Raw genomic sequence first — 20,015 nt, 5'->3', positions numbered from 1 at the left:
AAATGTGAACTCTGACTCACTGTAAAACAGTTAAGTATAATTAAATTTTATTTCTTATTTGTCATCCTCAATAAGTAATTCAGCGTAACAAATTATTTGCCTTTTGTTGTCAAATACATAAAGCGATAATTATACTTTTCTTTGTAACTCATCCCTTTTAGAGTGAAGTTTTAGCCTAAATTAAGCCAATATGGACCAACGTGACAGAATGAGCATAAACACTTGAAAGTAAAGTTCAAGTATTTATTTATTTATTGTAGTGTTTTTTATATCTTAATTTTAATTGTATCAAAGATTTGGTTTTGTAAATACACACAAACATTACATTCCGAGTTTTAATTTTTAAATGGATGTCAGATTAACTATATTATAAAATAATTAATAATTTGGTTTTGAATTTATGATGCCTTGGGCATAAATTGCAATATTTAATTATAAAGTTACTGTTTTCAATAAAAAAAATCAATGTCATGGAAAAGGGTAAATTACTCTTCAGATTAGTATGGCATCTAATCAGTCTATTTATCTTTGTCTTATCTAAACAATATACAAAAAAATAAGTTAGGTGAACATTTGTGGTGAAAGTTCACTATAATTTATTGTAAAAAAGATGAGTGCTACTTAAATCCAGTGTCTGGAAAAGCGATGAAACCGGTCACTGGTTATTCCAAATCTGTGGTTGATCACTTGTCTTTAACAATTGTATGTACAATATACATTTGAAATACTAAATCCTTTAAAGCAAATATGAATTTCCACGTTCAGCATATGTTGCCATAATAAATAAATAATAGTTAAATACAATAACTACTGATTGTTTAACATTTAACCTTTTACAAAATATACCTTCATATTTTCAATGTAAATTAATTTAGTATTAATTCATTCCTAAAATGAATGCTTCCTATTTTTAATAATTATATAGCAAATCTACAGTAGGCGGATATGTTTGCAATTACAATTAACTGAACATATTTTTTACAAAATATGTTTTTAAGGTTTGTTAATTGACGGCCAATCGACTTTGTAAACTAATGTTGAAATTATAGATTTTGTTAAATAATTGTCGCCTACTGTTTTTTTTATTGATCTCATATAATATTATGTTCATTAGATTTGGTTTAAAAAAATTATATGTGTATTAAGATGTTTGATACCAAAAATTGATTAAATTACAAAAAAATAAAAGAATTTAGTTTTTAGTTACTAATTTATTTAATTCCTTTTTTATTTCCAGCCAGTTTTTAAGTAATTATGGACACTATTTACTGTTTATGTAAACTTATCGTGAATGCTAATTAATTTGTAACATAATATTGTATTGTTGATAAAAGGAATCATTATTATAAGTGGTTATAAATTCTATGAATTTATCAGTTAAATTATAGACCGTCAAAAACAAAGTTGTTTTAGTGCAATTTCAAAATGTGTAATTGTCAGGCCAACGCCATTGTCGTGAATCTGCATTTTGTTTGATTTTTGAAGAAATACACATCATTAATACAACAAATACAAAATTGTATTATAAAATCAGATATATGATTACAAGAATCTCCATTGAAGGGAGTTACTGAAATGTTTGTGAAGAACTTTGAAAAGAGAATTGTGAGATTTTTAATTATGCTTCACCAACTCAATGGAGAATGCTAAGTTTGCGATGACAAGTATAATTGAAATCTGTTTTAGCAAAATTTAGAGACGGTTTTGAATTAGTTTTTATGTAAACATAGTTTATTTTGTCATCAATAATTAATTTTCCTTTTTTGGTGGAGGTTTCCAAGTTTGCTTCTAACCTCATATAACCAACTGCATGAGGCTGCTTTGGTTACAATTTTAATTAAAATACCGGTTAAATATCAAATTTCAAAATCTTTGCAGATTTGGCACTAACCTAACAATATATCATAAAACCTCATTTTTACTTGATGCGTTTATCACTAAATTCAAATAACTTCCACATTCTCAACTGGTGAATTCTGCTAATTAAAATCAGTTATGATCATGTATTCGTTTGAATGCGCTCACCTTGACATCAGATAATCATGATTATTTCCCGAAGTATAATACCAATCAGGATTATGTAAAATGTTGTAGTAATGGAAAAGCAACATAACTTTGGATTTTGTATAATTTCAAATAAAATACACATGTATATAATAAGCATAAATATGTGCATACATATTTCTACATTAAGTCTCCTTTTTAAGTTTATTATTAAATATCCATTTATACAGGGTAGCCGGAGAAGTGACGCCCGAAGGTAAAATGTAGATGCCTCATATTCAGGAGTATCCGAATCATCCCCATGTATGTTCCGCAATTTTGCGTAGTTTATGAGATATGATTTTTTAATGGGTGTTTTAAATTTTCAACCGGGTCAGTTTTCAATATATTTTTTTTAATTTGTGGATGGTTTTTTCGGAAATTTTTCGACACCCATTCTTTTTAAATTATACTTTCACGCACAAAATAATCATCTTCGTAACATTAATGAAAGCTACAAAAGTTTTGACCTAAAATAGAAAATTTAAGTTCGAGCGAGTCAGACACTTCAAATTTAAAATCTTAAAAGGCAATTACTTAGTTTCTGGGTAACTTTAAGAACTGCACTAGACTCTAAGCTTTTGTTATAATTAATACAAAAGAAGTAGTACTTGATAGTCCATTATTCGCTGAAATCAGCCTTCAAAGATACTGAGGTGGAAAATTCCCGAGGATAATTATGATAGAAAGTGTGTAAACTAACAAAAAATAACTGTTTGAGATAAAATGGCGACACGAGTAGCAGTAAACACAAGTGAGAAAGGACAGGAATTTACCACCTCAGTATCTTTGACGGCTCATTTCAGCTAATAATAGCCTATTAAGTGCTAGTTTTTTTGTATTATTACAAAAGCTTAGAGTCTAACGCAGTTTTTAAAGTTACTCAGAAACCAAGAAATTGCCTTTTTAGATTTTTAATTTTAAGTTGAAAATTTAAGTCTGACTCGCTCGAACTTAAATTTTCTATTTAAGGTCAAAACTTTTGTAGCTTTTATGAATCTTACGAAGCTGATTATTTTGTGCGTGAAAGTGCAATTTAAAAAGAATGAGTGACAAAAAAATCCAGACAAAGGCCTCCACAAATTATAAAATATTTTTTTTTTTAAATTATAACTCGAAAACTACGCAAAATCGCGAAACACGATGGGGATTAATCGGATACCCCTCAATATGACGCACCTACATTTTCACATCACATCTCCGGCCATCCTGTATTCATTTTGAACTATTTTTTAAATTTTGTATGGTAATTATTAACCGTTTTATTTCCTATCACTGGCTTTTCCTAATGTTGTAATACAATTGTAATTTATACTGTAAAATTAATTATATTTTTGCCGACTTAAACTAGTATTTTTTTTATTGTCAACATTGTATAAGTCATTTTGTGCTAATGTCTTTATAAATGTATTTTTACTAAATATTGGCTGGAATGCAAATACTTATATGTTGACATTATTACTATTGTTACATATACATGCATTTTTTTTACAAAATATAAATGTGTTATATTTTATATACTTTTCTTGAATCATATTGCAATATTTTTTCTTCAAAACCGACTAAAATCTGATCTTTAGTAATTATGATTATTTTATTTTAGTAACGTATACAGCTAAATTTCCTTTTACAAAACTTTAATATAAATATATTTGGTTTAATTATTTAAAAAAAAAAACAGACATTACTTTTATTATCTAGTCAAATGTTGGAAAAAAAAGCCTTTTTTATATTCAAGCCCTATAATATGTTTACGTCAAGTAAACAATACTGTAATTACGGTGATTTTTTTTTCACATAAGAGTATTATTGTTTGAAAGTTTATTATCATAATTTATTATAGGAACAAAAATGGATGATCTTTTCATACACGAATTACGGAAAAGTTTCCCTTCTTTTATTTATATTTAGTGTAACGATGGTCCCTTAAAAGTTTTGTAAATTTAATTTTGCATTTTTGTCTATAAATTTTAAATCTTTGTTTTAATGCACTAAATTCAAATATTGCAAAGATAAATTATTTACTGGACTGCCATATATTAATTCTTTGTACTTTAGTACATTACAGATGATAAAAGACACTAAATTGCCCTAGAAAAAATGAGAAAAATTAAAATTTTCACTTACAATACTTTTTTGGGGACCGTCAATATTATATTTGAAAGCATGTAATAAATATTTTTATTTATTTATTGTATACCATGTCAAATGTTTCGAGATGTTATGTAGATACATTATTTATTTAAAGTTTTTAAGCGAAGTTTTTTTACATACCTACAGTTGCTTTTGTTTATATGTAATTGCCTCGATATTTTATTTGTTAATTTTAAAATTCCACGCGTGTTACATAATTAGTATATATATTTGGTTAAAATCATCATCACCCTTTCTGCACCTAATGGTGCATAGGGCACTTCATTGATACACCAATTGCAGCGTATCTTGACCATTTTTGTCACATGAAGGCAAGATGATCAGCCTTACGCTTTGGTTCAAATACTGCTATTTATTTATGATTAAAATTCAACTTAGAATATTTGAATTTCATACTAATCAATGCATTAAATATTACACAATGTACACTTGCAGTGTTTCCAGCTAACTGTATTATATAATTATTTACTATCTTCATATTTATGTGTGCTGAACAATTAAATTTATGAATTAATTTTGTAATGAGTTTCAAAGTGATGATTAATGTCACTACGCTATTAGCACATGTTTTGTGGAATGCTTTCTTCACAATAAATTTATTGTAATGATTCTTGTTTTATTTATTTATATTCAAAATCATATTGCATATTTTCTAAAAATATTATAAAAATACATTTTATTCATATCTAATTCAGTTTTTTTTAAATAGTTATTGTGTGATTTGTAGGATAGTAGTATTGTCTGATACATATTATTTAATAATGAATTATTAGGGTCAGTTATAGATATATAAATTATTTTGAATATCTGGTAGTTTCGGTCACGGATATCTTTATAAAATTAATAGTTCAACTGAGTGAAAGCAAAGGCAAATAAAAACAATTACTTGATAACACCTTAAACATTTTAAAAGAGATTAGATCGATCGATTAGGTCTTAATTCTCTATCCTGCGATGATCACAACATTGAATTAATATAGTAATTAGTAGCGTTATTAAGGATATGATTTTTCAGATATGTTAAGAATCTTTTATATTAAATTATTTAGGATATTCAATAGTTTTGGTTATGGAGATCAACTTTCCTTGTAGGAAAAGAGGCACATTTTTTTCCATATGGTTATATTAAAATTTAAAGATTGTTTCCTGATTAAAAATAAATTCTAAAAGTGTATAAAAGCTAATTTTTATTCTCATTATAAAAGTTTACAACATTTACATAAATATCTTTAAAAAATAATACAACTGAGAGTCAAATCAATATACAGGTCCATCATCAAGATTCTCATCTTCGTCTTCAAAGCCTTCTCCATTATCAAAATAGTTATCTACGTAATCAGTTCCATCATCCATTTCCTCATCAGGATCTTCCAAATCTTCTTTCTCAGAATCTTGTTCATCCTCATCTCCTGATGCATTTTTATCTGCTACGTTAACTGCTCCTTCTTTCGCCACATCTTTTTCACTTAATTCCTTTTGCTCCAATTTCTTGAGTCTGAAAAATAAATAATAATCTATCTATGTCGATAAATTTCACAAGCAGCTAACTAAAGATAGCGTGATTTTGTCGCACTTTCAACCAATTGTTTCTTAAATTTAATTTTCAATTGCAACATATCTTAGAAAGCTCTTATGCTTGGGGTATAAATATTTAATGTTAACCTTTTTTAGAGAATCAAACCCGGGACTTTGCAAGGTGGCTGAATGCATTAATGCCTATACCACAAAACCAATATGTAGAATTTTATGCAACCATTTGGGTAAGAAAGGCACCTACCCACGAATTGAAATACCGTCTATTATGGGCTTGTTATGTGTTCATTTAATCATACGTCATTGGAAATACCTACCTAGTTTCAATGTCTACAGCTTTGGGTAATTTCCTTTTTCTTGAATCCTTGTTAAGGTGTCCCTTTCTCATCTGTGGTGGACGGAGTTCACTCGGCATATATGGCCAGAAAAATGTGGATTCTTTTACACTCTTACCCTCATTAGAAAGTACCTAAAAGTCGATGAAACATATAAGTAATGACATACATTTTATTTATTTATTTACATACATAAATTTACTGTACATTATTTGAGACGTAAGTCCCAACTCCATGGGACTAGTCCTGTGTTGAGATGGGACTAGCAAAAACTAGTATTTTAACCGTATCTTATTTTTAAAAAAAAATTATAAATGGTATATTCTGTAATTTATTTTTGTTCTTCAATTTTTATTATTATCGGTATGTTTTCCAATTTATATTTTTGTTTAATTTCTTAATTACTCATTTTATATATTATAATGTGTATTTGTGGTTCAATTTTTATTATTATCGGTATGTTTTATAATTTATAATAATTGTGTCTCATTTATTTACTATTAATGGCATATTTTCTAATCTATTTTTATGATTCAATTTTTATTATTATTACTTGCATGTTTTCTAATTTAAATTTATATTGATTTTTAATAATGTTATTATTATTCTTTGAATTTATTAAGCATCATTTAATGAAATTAAAAATAAAAAAAAAACACATGAATAAAATAAGGTCCTTCCTAAACACAGGAATTTCCTAGCTAGTCGGGACCTGAAACAAATAAACTATGTACATTTTAAAACTGTGAAATGCTAAATAAATAAAATAAAAATTAGTTGACACAGACACATGAGTATATATAAGATATTTTTTTATTTTTTAAATACATATATATAGCACATCAATATGGTAAACAGTAAACTCAAACATTCGGAAAATCATCAAGGAGTTTCCTACTCAAATCCCTCCCACTAAGGAAAATCCAGTCCTTAACTACTTTCTTGAAAATAGTTTTTGTCCTTGAGAGCTTAATACGCTCTTCCAAAATAATGAACACTCTCGGTGCGATAAATGAGGGATGTCTCTGAGCAAAAGTTGTACGGATTTTGGGTGTGACATAATTCATGCTCCGGTAAAATAACATAATATGTTTTATACCTATAATCTTTAAATACAAAATCAGTTTTGATCATAATACCGATTATAATTAATAAGTTGCCAATTTTAAAAAAAGGATCTTTTAATGATGTGTAAAGACAATTATATAAAATGAATGTATCCTAATATTTTCAATAACTTGCCAGATTCCAAAAACACTATTTGAGTCAATAATGATTCAAATAAAAAAATAATGAATGTAATGAACAGTGATAAAAAATATACTTATAGCTTGTTTGGCAACTTAGTAATTTTAACATATTACAACAGATATGAAGAACATTTTAGAGAAGAGAATATAGCCGTCTAGGCATCCACAGGGCTTATGACCTGTCATTGGCTGGTTTAAGTGGCCACTTTACACACTTGTAACATTTACCATTCTGTCTATGTTTAAACATCCACATTTCCACAACTTTGTAATTTTCTTTCGCTTATTATTTCCTTGTTAAGTTTTTTTAAATATAATTAAATAAAACATCCTTAAACAAAAATGAATTACTATTTTGTATTATAGTATCCATAAATGTATAAAAATTAGATTCATCAAATAAAAACTCGATTAACATTTATTTTTCAAATATTCAAATGCAGTTTACTTGAAATCAACAAATTTGAACTCGTGGCCCTATTATTTACATGCGAGATATGATAATGTGTTAGATACTTTAAAATGTCATTGCATCCATAAAGTATGTATTACCTTATACTTATCAGAATATCTCTCTACATCTGTCTTAACAGCAACTGGGAGGACAAAGGAAGGAGAATCGTGGAGGAAATCGATAAACTGTCTTTTCAAAATTAGCATATAGTCCATTGCCACATCCATCTGTAAAGATATATTCAATTGAATGTACTTATTCTATATTAAATTATGTAGTATATAAAAAAAGGGGTAGAAATTAATTGAGGCATTTGGTGTTCTAATGGCTTTCCTCTTATGTCAACACTTAAAAATTGCAGCAAGTGATGAAATAGAATGAACTAATCACAAAAAAGACACATAATTTTGTGTTACCAGCATAAAATACAAGTATGTAATGTATAATATATACATATACAATTAATATTTGAATTTCAAATTTAAATACGTAATTGTAAGAACCTATTTTTTTCCTAAATTGGTACACATGTTTATAATAATTAATCCGTCAATTCGGAAGCGTATTTGGTTTTTGACACTCAACCAGTAAGAGGCGATCAACAAATTTTCAAGATCATTTCAGAGTGAAAATGACAGAGGGCACGCTCGCACCTAGCGGCTTGTTTAGGACTTCTTGACAAAAAAAAACAGACCGCATTGATGCCCCAGCTACCATATTCAACAGACTTGGGCCCCCTGCGACTTCTTTCTGTTCCCAAAGACGAAGAGGACCATGTAAAGATGACCTTTGGTGAATATAGAGGAGATAAAGATCGAATTTTGACAGAACTGAAGGCCATCCCGAAAAGCGGGTTCCAGAAATGTTTCAGAATTGGAAAAAAACGCTGGCATAAGTTTATTATATCAGATGATGATATATTTGAAGGGGACAATATAAATATTGAGGAATAAATAAAGTGGAATAAACGGGGAAGACCGAGGAAGACATGGCACAACCAAATTCAACAAATACTTGAAGATGGACATGTCAAAAGTCAGAATAATCAGCTTGCGTGCATGAGAAGATGTATGAATGTAGAGGAAGCGAGGCCCGTATACAAAGACAGAGTGATGTGGCATTCTGTTCTCTCTGCCTACCCTTACGGAAATGGCTTGATGGTTTGTTTGTTGTTAAATAAAGAACTTTTTCAATACACACAAATTCTGTGTATTTTTCATCAAACGATTTACATAAAATAAATAAAATACCCACTTCTCTTAAGAGACTACCTCTAAATTTCAGAGTTAGAATTTAGTTACATAAGCAGAAAAAATATGAATGTCTTTCTTCTTTAAGCTATTGTTTCATTATTATAATATATGACAAAGAACCAACAGGTTAACATTTTAGATACAAAAATATTTTTATTTGTCTGATCCAGCCAAGTCTTCTTTGGACATCCTCGCCTTATGTTTCCATTCATGCACGCATATAAATATACATATATGTATTTAACCATTCTACCATCATTAATTTGTTCATGACCAAACATTAAAGCTGACTAACTGATATTGTTTTTGTCTAAATAGAAAAAAACATAGGTTGTATGTAATTAAATTTTAATTGCAAAATTATTTATTATGTTTAAATTAAACATATCAATAAAATTCTTATAGCTGTTTCTTTATCTGAAATTCACAAAATTTCAACATAAGAAAAATGTTTTAATAAAATTTACCTGCAGTGGTAAAGGCCTGTTTTCAAGTTTTGGAAATAATGGTGGTGGTCCCATGTTAGGTCCTTGGATCACTTCACCTCTTCCTATTCCCATAGACTGCATTTGCTCAAAAGTTAAAAAGGAGTTGTTTCCTCGACCACGGCCTCGTCCCGCCATTTTTAATATAATTTATCACTATTATCACACAAAACTTAATGATTATCTATTCAGGCCTTCACAAGGTCTTTTTTTTTATCGTCATCCGTTGATACCTCTTCGCTTTCAGCCTGAAACTTTTCCTGAAAATTTGGTGCCGTGTCAGTAACTGGCTTCTAATAAATATATTCGAATAATGAACTTAATAAACAGTGGGATTTACAATTAAACAAATTACCTGATCGTAGATAACTTTAATAATAAGAGAACAACTTGGACAGGTTGCAATTTCTTCACCAGCTACTAATTCATCCTAAAATCATTATAAACAGGAATTAATACCTTAATATTTTGAATAAATAAATATGAAAACGGAATGTTACCGACATATATTTAATTTTTTACCTTAGATATCTGAAATCTATCACCGCAAGGGCACGGATAATAATACACTTCGGTCTCTTCGTCGTACTCGAAATCTTCTATTTCAACTTCATCGTGGAAAGCAGTCATCTTAAATTTAAAATCATTTGTAATTTAAAAAATAAGGATAAAATTTTGTAAGAACACTTCTAAAAGTTTTCGAGTGTAACAGTTAACCGAAGCACAACAAAGCTGCAAATTGCAAAAGGCGAACCAAACTTCCAACATTCAAATCACGCAAATCCCACATGGCAAATTCTGTTTCTGGCATTTGATTTGAGATTTGACAGCCCGACAGACGTAAAAGAAAAAATTATATACTCACCTAGTAGTTACATGCAATATTAATCTTTGTGGCCGCGTGATTAAGATATAATTTTCTTGTAGTAACATTTATTATTGTAAGTCAGCAATTACAGTCTTTATCGCAAACGTAATAAAGATTATAATAGTAAGAAAAATGAAAACATCTACATTTTAAAAGCAATTTTTTACATCTTGTAACACTTCAATAACTGTCAAAAAACTGAAAACTTAACCTAAAAAAATATTTGATGTTAACTTAAGGGTGCGAGCGGTTAATGATTAGTAAATAGTTTATTAATTTGTAAATATAAAAACAATAAATCAACCTGTCGATGAGTACATAACAAAGACATTAAGAACTCTCACAATGGATGCTGTAAATCTTCGTAACGTGAGTATTTACCTTCACGAAGAATGGTGTATGATAGTTTAACATTACAGTATATTACGTATACTTTATTTTATAGTAAACACTATTCTTTATTTACCTTTTTTAGTTTAAGGACTTCATGCTTCTTTACAACGAAACGACGGAAAAATGCTTTTCAAAATGCATTAACAATTTCAATTCACGGCAGCTTGATAAAGATGAAGTAAGTTCAGACATTTATATATTTTTATAGTCACAATTAAATATTTTTCTCGATTCTCCTTTTTGTACCCATATTCCAAACAATATTTTTTTTAATCAAAACGAGTTTGGTTATTTTTATGAATAAATTATGAATGCTGTCTTATTATTAACATTAGGCTCAGAATCTAATCAACTTAACTATTACTCTAAACTCTCTGTTTGCCTTGTGGTGTTCAGGTTAGGGCGCTTGACTACCATGTAAAGTCCAGCAGTCTGATTCTAAGTTCGCGATAATTTAACACGAGCTCGTGTTAACAGGGGTGCTATTCTGAACCACTCTCGTGGCACAAGAAAACAGTTTTTCTCGTGTGTTTTGTATGTAAATACACAAGATAATACGGCTACGAGAGCGTTTGGAATACCAGCCCAGAATACGGATTTGAATTTACGTTAGAAGTAAAGTACAGCCGTGTCAATTTCAGCGTTAACTTGCGATAGCACGGACTCAGAATCAGACCGTAGATTTTTTTATCGATGAAATAAAATACAATAAAACTACCATTGAACGTAGTTATGCAGAAAGCAGCCAGCCCACAATTTAAAAAAAATGCGGTATTGGTGTTATTGGGTGCAGTAATGTCAGTTCTATGTCCTGCTAAAAACAGCCAGGCTACTTTCCTAAAAAAATCCATGATAATTATGTTCTGAAAATAGTGTTGATCACAAAAACAGCATTTATCAATTTGCAGAAAACACCCACAGCACTAGAAAAATCTTACGGTATAAATGCTAATGGGAAGATTAATTCTTCCAGAAATCTGTTTCTCTTAAATAAATTAAAGTGGATAAATACATACGTATTTCAATTTTTTAAATTTAAAATACCTGCTATAAAAAAGCATATTCCTTCCAAACTTCTCACATTTTTCTTCATGTACGTAAAAAAGTGTTTATTAATTCAGAACGTCATCTTATACATTCAAAGTTTGGTATCATTCCATATTAGATTTGGCTGTTTTCTGCAAAATGCATATTTTAGGTATAGGCCAGACTTTAAAAATCAATAAAACTAGACAAATACACCATTAAATTCGTTTTTGGTTTGCAAAAAATCCAATCTGTGCATTATTTATCATTTGTCAAAGTAAAAAACATTTCAAGTGTAGATTGGATTACTCACGCTTTTCACAAAAGTGCCATTACCTCAGTACTTTTCTATGGCTGGCTACTTTCCGCATAACTACATTCAATCATCCGGAAGATTTAGAGAAGAAAACATGGAAGTCGATGCTTTTTCCTGTCATTGGGTGATTTGAGTGATTACTCGCACGCTATTGACTATTTTTATGAATTGAAAAGCTGAAAGCTTTATTGATTTAGATGAGATTGATTCAAATTATTTTACCTACTATGCCTGGAAATACTTTTAGTTTTTTACATTTATTTCATCACAATATTTTGAGTAAAGCCTAGAACACACGGTGAAATGAAACTGCAACTAAACCCTTATAAAACTCTTGGTTCGATATCAATTTCAGATTATTTTCACAAACGGCGCAACGTGATGAAATTTTCATAGTCATTAGTTTTCTCTGAGAGCAGAGGTCTATCTCAATCTGTTTCAATATGTAAAGTTCAAGTGATGAAGATTTTGTTGTTATGTATTTATATCTTCAATATAAACTGTCGTATATTTGTGGTTGCCAAAGAATTAATAATATTAATAATTTTATTAATATTAATTTTAATTATAATTATTATTTAAAATTAATATCATTAATAGTATTGTACAGACAAGGATACTTTTCTACTTCCAAAACAAAGTAATTATTTTTTTTTTTGTCCTCGGTCATTTTATTGACAGAAAAAATGCGGCAAAAACAATAAAACGCCACACGAGTTTCCTGCAAGCCAGTTTCAATGCAACTAATTTAAAATGCGTTTCAAACTTGTTGCGTGGTGTGTGGTTTCCTAAAGGACTATATGACATAAACTCATAAGTAACTTAGAGTTGCAGTTTTGTCATTTTTGTGTTTTACCGTGTGTTCTGGGCCTAAGTGTAAATTATTGTAGATACTTGTACCAGTTGATTATTTTATTTTTATTTTCTTTTCTAGCTACACTGTGCAGAGTCTTGTGCGGGAAAGCATTTGAATTTCTACAATAGGATTATGAGTAGTTACTTAGATGTACAACAGGAAATTATGAGTAGAAGAGTTGCTGAAGCTCAACAATTAGAAGCCGCACAAGCATCAGCCCAAGTTACCACCCCGCCAATAAATTAGTTTATATTTCTGTATATTGTTATTTATTTTGTTATTAAGTTTGATCAATAAATCATGTTGATGAACATTTTTTTCCATTCTCAATCATCTTTACAAAATATGTAGAAAAAATAAAAAAGAAATATATACAAATAAATGTTTTGTTATATGTTGAAAATATTGTAATGTACCTGTTGCTCCCAAAATACAGTGATACATAAATTGGGGAGATCACATAGGATTGATAATTATTTTAAATGACAATTATTTCTGAATAATTTAGTGCAGCTATCCGAAGGCATTTAAGAGAAAAGGTGCATTTGTGAAAATGCCTTGCACATGTTATGGATCGGTGTCCTGGACATTGTTTGGAGACCATAAATCTTCTTTAAGATTGTCGCCAGCTCACCATACCCTTCGGTAGCTAGAATTGAAATGGTCTAATGTTGGGATGTACTGGTAAGATATAGCTGGCTCTTTCTTTCGTATGCTTATACATGGAGAGACCCTTTTACGCAAGCAAGCACAACTTACGGTCTCAGAGGTGATGTTTGACGGGAATTAGGTTAAATGTGACCGAACCAATCACAGAACAGTATTCCCATTTCGAACACATTCTACTCCTAAAGGAATTTTTTGGTTCCGAAACGAAGAAAGATGTTGTAATATTTCATAAACCATTAATAAAATAATTTGACCAAATATAGTTTACATGACAATGTCTTCGCTGAATATTTTTGAGTAATTGTAATTGTGTTCTGATGTATGTGTTTTCCCATAATTCATATTTTAAGTACTTGAGTCGGACGGACTTGTGAATTTTAGTAACCTTTTTAATGAATATATCATTGTTTATGTGTTTGGAGAGAATTAAAATACATGATAGACTTATCAATAATGATCATAGTTATTGCATAATTGAATTAGAAATAAGAATAATTAATATGTAAAATAAATAATCTGATAAAACGGTAGTATGTTTGAAAACTGGGGCGTTCAGATGCAATAACCACTAGAGTCATTGTTTGTATTATAAGGGATGGTCTTAATGAGAAAGAGAGAGTTCCTACCGAGCAGCTGCTAGAGAGAGACGTGTGCCGAGGAGACCGCCCTCTGGGACGCTGCACAGTTCCGTGCATCACTAGCTAAGGATTCTGTTCTATTTACTGCATAACTTTTTAACAATGTTCAAATGAAAATTTGCCGGTTGTTTGATTGAAGGAGTGAAGGCGACCCCTTCTCCTACTGTTGGTTTGAGCGCGAACGATACCTACAATATGTTTATATACCACTGATTTTCTCAAATTGAAGGGTTTGGGTAGGTTGAAACAAATTGTTTTAAGGCAATATGCCCACCCTTATTCGAATAAACAAAAACACCTTTTTAAAAAAAATTGTCCGTTTATAAAAAATAATAAAATATATAAATGTAAAAAAAAAAGATTATACAATATTGATGCCTCAGTGTGCATCCAAGAAGAAAGCTTGAATCACTATACAGCATCTTCCTAATATTGATATCAACATATTTTTTTGACTTCGAAGAGAGTACATTCTACAAGAGAACCTTTTTCAAAAAAAATAATCAGGCATATAACAAAGTTTTGTATTGGGGTAGTGATGCTCAAAAATGACTCATGCATATGAACTTACTACAAGTTCTGTGTAGAATCTTGGTATTATTACAGCATTCTAAAATCATTATTTATACTGAACCTTTACCGTATGCTACCTTTCGCTGGATATTAAAACCGTAGACTACAGGATATTCAAATTGAAAAAAGTGATCTAAATGCAAAAATTTTAACTGTACCTTTAGTGAAAAAGTACATCAAGTCATATTATTTGTGGTCAAACATATAAACCGTTTATTGAATTTTCAATGACTGTTCCCACAAGACAGAATACTTTTTTTATAATAATAAGTGTACTTTGCTATTAGCATATTATGCCTAGTATTATTTCATAAAAAATCTTATTTTTCAAAAATATTTATTGACTTGGCAACAATATTTCGCTGATAGCAATGGCAATTCTGTATGTTTTGAAAAATTAAAATGGTGTCCGTTATTAATGTTTTTTGAAATGTCAAATTTGTTATTATACATTACATGTAATTTAGTGAAATAAGTGTACTTAAAATAAAATGCCTCCCGTGTCGGGTGGCTTCGGCGAACGAATTGAGGTATATATAACATTTAAATCTCATATTCATTATCTAAACTACTAATCTGTCAGTTAATTTAAAGAGCGCCAAATTTCCTTCCAGGACTACCAGGTTCTTGAGCTTTTAGGGAAAGGCGGATTTGCGCACGTATATCGTGCAAGATGTCTTCGTTCAGGAATATTTGTGGCCATAAAAATGATCGACAAGGCTTTAATGGCAAGTGCCGGAATGGTAGGAAGAGTAAGACAAGAAGTAGCAATACACTCTCGTCTGAAGCATCCGTCCATTCTAGAACTGTTCACGTTTTTCGAAGACGCAAACTACGTATACTTAGTGCTAGAACTGGCGCATAATGGAGAGCTTACCAGAAATTTCAGGTAAATATGTGTTTGTGCAATGTTTCCGAGTTTATAATACTTTTTAACGCTCGAGTCTGGAACAGTTCCTTCAAATAGATGTGTAGGTGTTGGTTCAAAGGCGTATGTCCAACTAAACAATTTGTGATATGTGCACTAAAATCACATAATAATAAAATACACTCTAATAAACATTTTTGTTCACCTGATTGAATATTACAGTGGCTTCTCATAATGTTCAGAATCCATTCTGTGATTTAAACTAGACTAAGTAAATAGAGTTTTAGTAAATAGAGTTTAAATGATTTATCATAATATATGAGACCTATATTTCTTATGAATTGACAGAGATTGACGACAGCGATAGATAAATTATTTTGGAAAGGAAATAAATTCGACAGTCTAGACATAATCACTTATCAAATAAAAAAATGAAAAGACATTATTATCGAGATAAAAGATGAGTGATCAAATTTATTTATTTATTAACGGACATTGTCCATGTATACAATTTATAAGGTTTAAATATTACAATAAAAGAATAGTTTAAAACATTAAAAAAAAAAGAAAGAAGCATTGACAAACATAAGGGACATCGAGACAAGATCTGTACTATTTATTTAGTGCTCGTTTAAATCGTTGTAAACTTAAACCAAAAAAGTCCAGATCTTGTCTTGAGTTAACAATACGACAAAGGCGGGTCATTGGAGAATTTAGGCCATAGTTGTTTGTTGTTTGTTGAAATGAAGGTCAATATTTGTATATAACCACTTGCTGACTTTTCTACGCCGATAGGACACGTGCTTTTAATAGCCAACACCAACATGCACTGCTTATATATAATATAAATATATATTATTTTTTCATGTTTAATTTTGTGGGAGTGATATTTGAAAAAAGAGCGGAGGGGAAGAAGGGAAGAGTAAGAAGTGACTAGGTATATTGACTAGGAATATAGTGACCATTATAACTCTTGATATATCTCTCATATTTTTTTTAATGATGAAGTTGTATTTTTGTAATCTTCACATAAACATTTTCATACCGGATTTGTAAAGTAAAATTTTTATAACTATGCTGGATTTTAATACAAAAAATATTTATCCCTGCTATGCGAATAATGAATGTGACTCCAATACAGCAATAAATCTGTGTAAGAGAAATTATGAAGATAGAACCCGTAACAGGGAAGACAGAGACGCTGTTTTGTGGCCGATGTTTGTGTGAAACACATTCAGTCGGTTATTGACAATGATGGGGGACGAATACATGTTCAATAATCGGCGTATTTATGATTTTAAATTTATTTTTCGATTACATGGCTAAATTTTATGTCTATTTTTATAATTTATGGAAAAGGAATTATTAAACAGTATGTGTCACATATTTTTTCAAATGTCTGAACTTAAGAATATTCCGTCTATTGCTTGTGGTAACACGACTTTACATCACCGCATGCAAAGTAATTATTTACCACAGTCTATTAAGAGATAATGGAGCATAGCATAATGGACTATATTGAAAAATTACAAAATGTTTGTCTTTGTTTTATCTGTATTGGTGCTGCGTGTTACTTTTTAAATAATTGTAGCTAACTGTTGTCCCGCTGTTGTCACTGGCACTGTCCTCTTATAGTAAGACAGTAGAGGCTAGGCGACCTAGCCGTGTCTTGTCAAGGCCTAAGATGTCCTCAGAAGGGCCTCTTACTTCCAAGTACAAAAGAGAGAAGTCCGGGGTGAAGCGAAGGTTTCCAGCTAAGTGTAGTGAAGTCGAGTAGAAAGCCGAGTCGGGGAGTAGAGATGATTAAAAGCCAAACATCAGAGGGGAAGTGATTGTTTATTTGAAAATTACACCTTAACACCCCGCCGTGCGAGTCTAGGCCGTCGTATACCGTGCGGAGAGAGAGAGCAATCGAGGAGGCCGCCTCCCCGCTCTAGCCATCTCACTCCCTCTACGTATATAGACACCTTCCACTCCAGCCCCCACATCAGTTCAGCGGCACATAAATAAATTGTAACTCTTACTCAATATATTTTTTTTGTATATTTTTGTTTAGACTCGGAACTGGAATGTCGGAACATGCTGCTGCAAATATTCTACGCCAAGTAGTAGCCGGAGTTGTCTATCTCCACTCTCACCAAATACTCCATAGAGATCTCTCCCTCAATAACCTGCTCCTCACAAAGGACATGCAAGTGGTGAGTCACAGTATAATGTTCATCATTCCGTGTCTGCTCCCTAGTTAGAGTATATAGTGTGGAATTATTTTCATGTTTTTATATTATATTTCAGAAAATAGCCGACTTTGGTCTAGCCACGCAACTCGCTCAACCGGATGAAAAACACCTTACAATGTGTGGAACTCCAAACTACATTTCACCAGAGGTATTTCTCAAATTATTTCTTTATGAAATTTTACATAATATTCATAATTTGTGACACTGAACACGTGTTAGCACATGTATTTTAGGCACTAGTAATATAGTATGTTTACCAGAGAGTTTGATTTGACAAGTGTAAGACGTCAGGTAGTTCACGAATACATAGTTCTTTTAGATATTCCGAAGCGTGACTTATACAAAAACCAACAGAGTTTGTACTGCACCCTCTGTGGAAAACTTAGCCTAATTATTAATCTACGTAGGGGAGTGATATGACTGAACTTAAGAGATTCTAAAAATATGTTGCCGTATCATCAAATACAGACTTTCTGCGAATCATTTTATTCATTCAGACAGGCGCCATGACGCACTTGGTTAGACAACTAACTGTGAAACTGGTGTTACAGGTTCGATTCCTGCTAGTTGCAAGAAAGAAATCCAAGAAAGATTTTCTTCTCAATTGGTGGTGAAGTGATGAGTTGTAATTTTTATTACCTCCTTCCATATCCCCTCTATCCCAACTGTTAGACAGTCCAGTGAGGACGTTGAAGGAAGCTGGTCTGTTCATGTGAACATTTTCAGGATTTTGTCTCTGGTGGAGCAGAAAATCAGCGCTTGCTGAATTCACCATTCGTTCTTCAGATCTGAAAAATAAACATTAAATCTATGCATCTCAGTGGTGGGTCAAAGTGTCTTTAAATTAATGGATCAGGTGTCTGAATCTTTTTCAAAATATAAATTTGGTTTGAGTAAATGTTTAAGTAAGTAAGGTGGAAATGGATCACTGTAATAGAATGTGGAACAGCTGTGGTGAAACTAATATGATGCCTAAATTTTGGCATTCATAAATAAATCAAATCTAAATAAATAGTTTTGCATCATATTTGTATTTTATGTTGCTAAAATTCCACTCGTCCATACGCTTTATAGCTGCAAGACGATTGGTAATCTAGCTTCAATAGATAAATGTTATCAAATACCAAAATTTTGTAAATGGGGTCTAGAATTACAACCGTCCATGCGCTCTGTAGCTGCAAGACGTGCTGTAATCTAGCTCCTATCAGTTATGATTGTAATATATCATAATTGGAGACAAAGAACTAGAATACCAACTGTCCATGCGCTCTGTAGCTGCAAGACAGCACTGTACAGTGCTCTTGAGGTGATATTCACAAAAATGGCGCTGTATAAATTATCCAAATATAATAATGATAATTGTGTGTAAATATTACTTACATGTATGTTAGTATAAATGTGCATTTACTAAATGCATATAATGATTATATCTCTGACAAATTGTTTAATATGCTTCCCCAAAGCCCAAACATTTAGGTTTAAAAAAAACTTTTGAAATCTGGCTGAAGCATATTAGCATAGAAGAAATAATTTTAATGTTTGAGTGACATGCTTTGCATAAATTGTTAACAGTATTTTTCTAATTTGATCACTGTACAGTCCTTAGAACTTTTTTTATATTTTTTTTACATAAAGCATGTATAATAAAAATGGTAAAACTATTTTGCTAGATTCATAAAAAAAGTGTCTTTAAAATAAATTGGATTTACCTTCCCCTTTGCGAGGAGTGGGTTGTGCTGGTGATGAACCCAGAGTCTCTACTGCTGTCCGTGTTGGACCCATCTCCAGGAGTAGGGGAGCTGACGAGGAAGGGGTGTCGAGCCACCTGGTGTAAAGGAATCCTCTCGGAAGGGTTCTTCCGCAAGAGACGATCCAGTAGATCTTGAGCTTCCCGAGACAATCCGGGTGGCATCTAATAACATCATCGTTTATAATTTCTTCAGATAATAAAAGTATGAATTGATGTTGTCGATTTCCTGACGGGCAGGAATATCAGTTCCTGTGGTATTATCGACATCTTGTTTCGCTACTTTTTTCTTCGATTTTTTTTTATGACAAACACAT

General features: G+C 30.8%; 5 protein-coding genes across 5 annotated transcripts; 2 read left to right on the top strand and 3 right to left on the bottom strand.

The window, feature by feature from the left end:
* Positions 1–5,367: 5,367 nt before the first annotated feature.
* Polr3G (RNA polymerase III subunit G) lies at positions 5,368–9,645 on the bottom strand. Its single transcript, XM_088236083.1, has 4 exons — positions 9,490–9,645; positions 7,868–7,996; positions 6,048–6,199; positions 5,368–5,692 (listed from the first exon to the last, which is right to left on the bottom strand). The coding sequence occupies exons 1-4, from the start codon at positions 9,643–9,645 to the stop codon at positions 5,455–5,457; spliced, it is 675 nt and encodes a 224-aa protein (XP_088092209.1). The 3' UTR covers positions 5,368–5,454.
* Positions 9,630–10,343, bottom strand: Dph3 (Diphthamide biosynthesis 3). Its single transcript, XM_088236085.1, has 3 exons — positions 10,030–10,343; positions 9,863–9,937; positions 9,630–9,767 (listed from the first exon to the last, which is right to left on the bottom strand). The coding sequence occupies exons 1-3, from the start codon at positions 10,135–10,137 to the stop codon at positions 9,696–9,698; spliced, it is 255 nt and encodes an 84-aa protein (XP_088092211.1). The 5' UTR covers positions 10,138–10,343; the 3' UTR covers positions 9,630–9,695.
* A 225-nt stretch (positions 10,344–10,568) lies between these two features.
* Positions 10,569–13,279, top strand: Tim9b (Translocase of inner membrane 9b). Its single transcript, XM_088236088.1, has 3 exons — positions 10,569–10,744; positions 10,851–10,946; positions 13,045–13,279. Exons 1-3 carry the CDS (start codon positions 10,721–10,723, stop codon positions 13,210–13,212), a joined length of 288 nt encoding a protein of 95 aa, XP_088092214.1. The 5' UTR covers positions 10,569–10,720; the 3' UTR covers positions 13,213–13,279.
* A 1,970-nt stretch (positions 13,280–15,249) lies between these two features.
* On the top strand, positions 15,250–18,153 carry LOC148275156 (serine/threonine-protein kinase PLK4-like). The gene is made up of 4 exons (XM_088236089.1): positions 15,250–15,376; positions 15,461–15,735; positions 17,771–17,912; positions 18,007–18,153. The coding sequence occupies exons 1-4, from the start codon at positions 15,338–15,340 to the stop codon at positions 18,151–18,153; spliced, it is 603 nt and encodes a 200-aa protein (XP_088092215.1). The 5' UTR covers positions 15,250–15,337.
* A 94-nt stretch (positions 18,154–18,247) lies between these two features.
* On the bottom strand, positions 18,248–19,863 carry LOC148275155 (serine/threonine-protein kinase PLK4-like). The gene is made up of 3 exons (XM_088236087.1): positions 19,661–19,863; positions 18,591–18,739; positions 18,248–18,387 (listed from the first exon to the last, which is right to left on the bottom strand). Exons 1-3 carry the CDS (start codon positions 19,861–19,863, stop codon positions 18,248–18,250), a joined length of 492 nt encoding a protein of 163 aa, XP_088092213.1.
* Positions 19,864–20,015: the final 152 nt, after the last annotated feature.

This window comes from Micrasema longulum, unplaced genomic scaffold (assembly GCF_059751315.1).
Source record: "Micrasema longulum isolate JH-2025_06_02 unplaced genomic scaffold, ASM5975131v1 h1tg001498l, whole genome shotgun sequence".
NCBI lineage: Eukaryota > Metazoa > Arthropoda > Insecta > Trichoptera > Brachycentridae > Micrasema > Micrasema longulum.
Note: the sequence above shows the minus strand (reverse complement) of the source record. Positions and strands in the feature narration are given on the sequence as shown.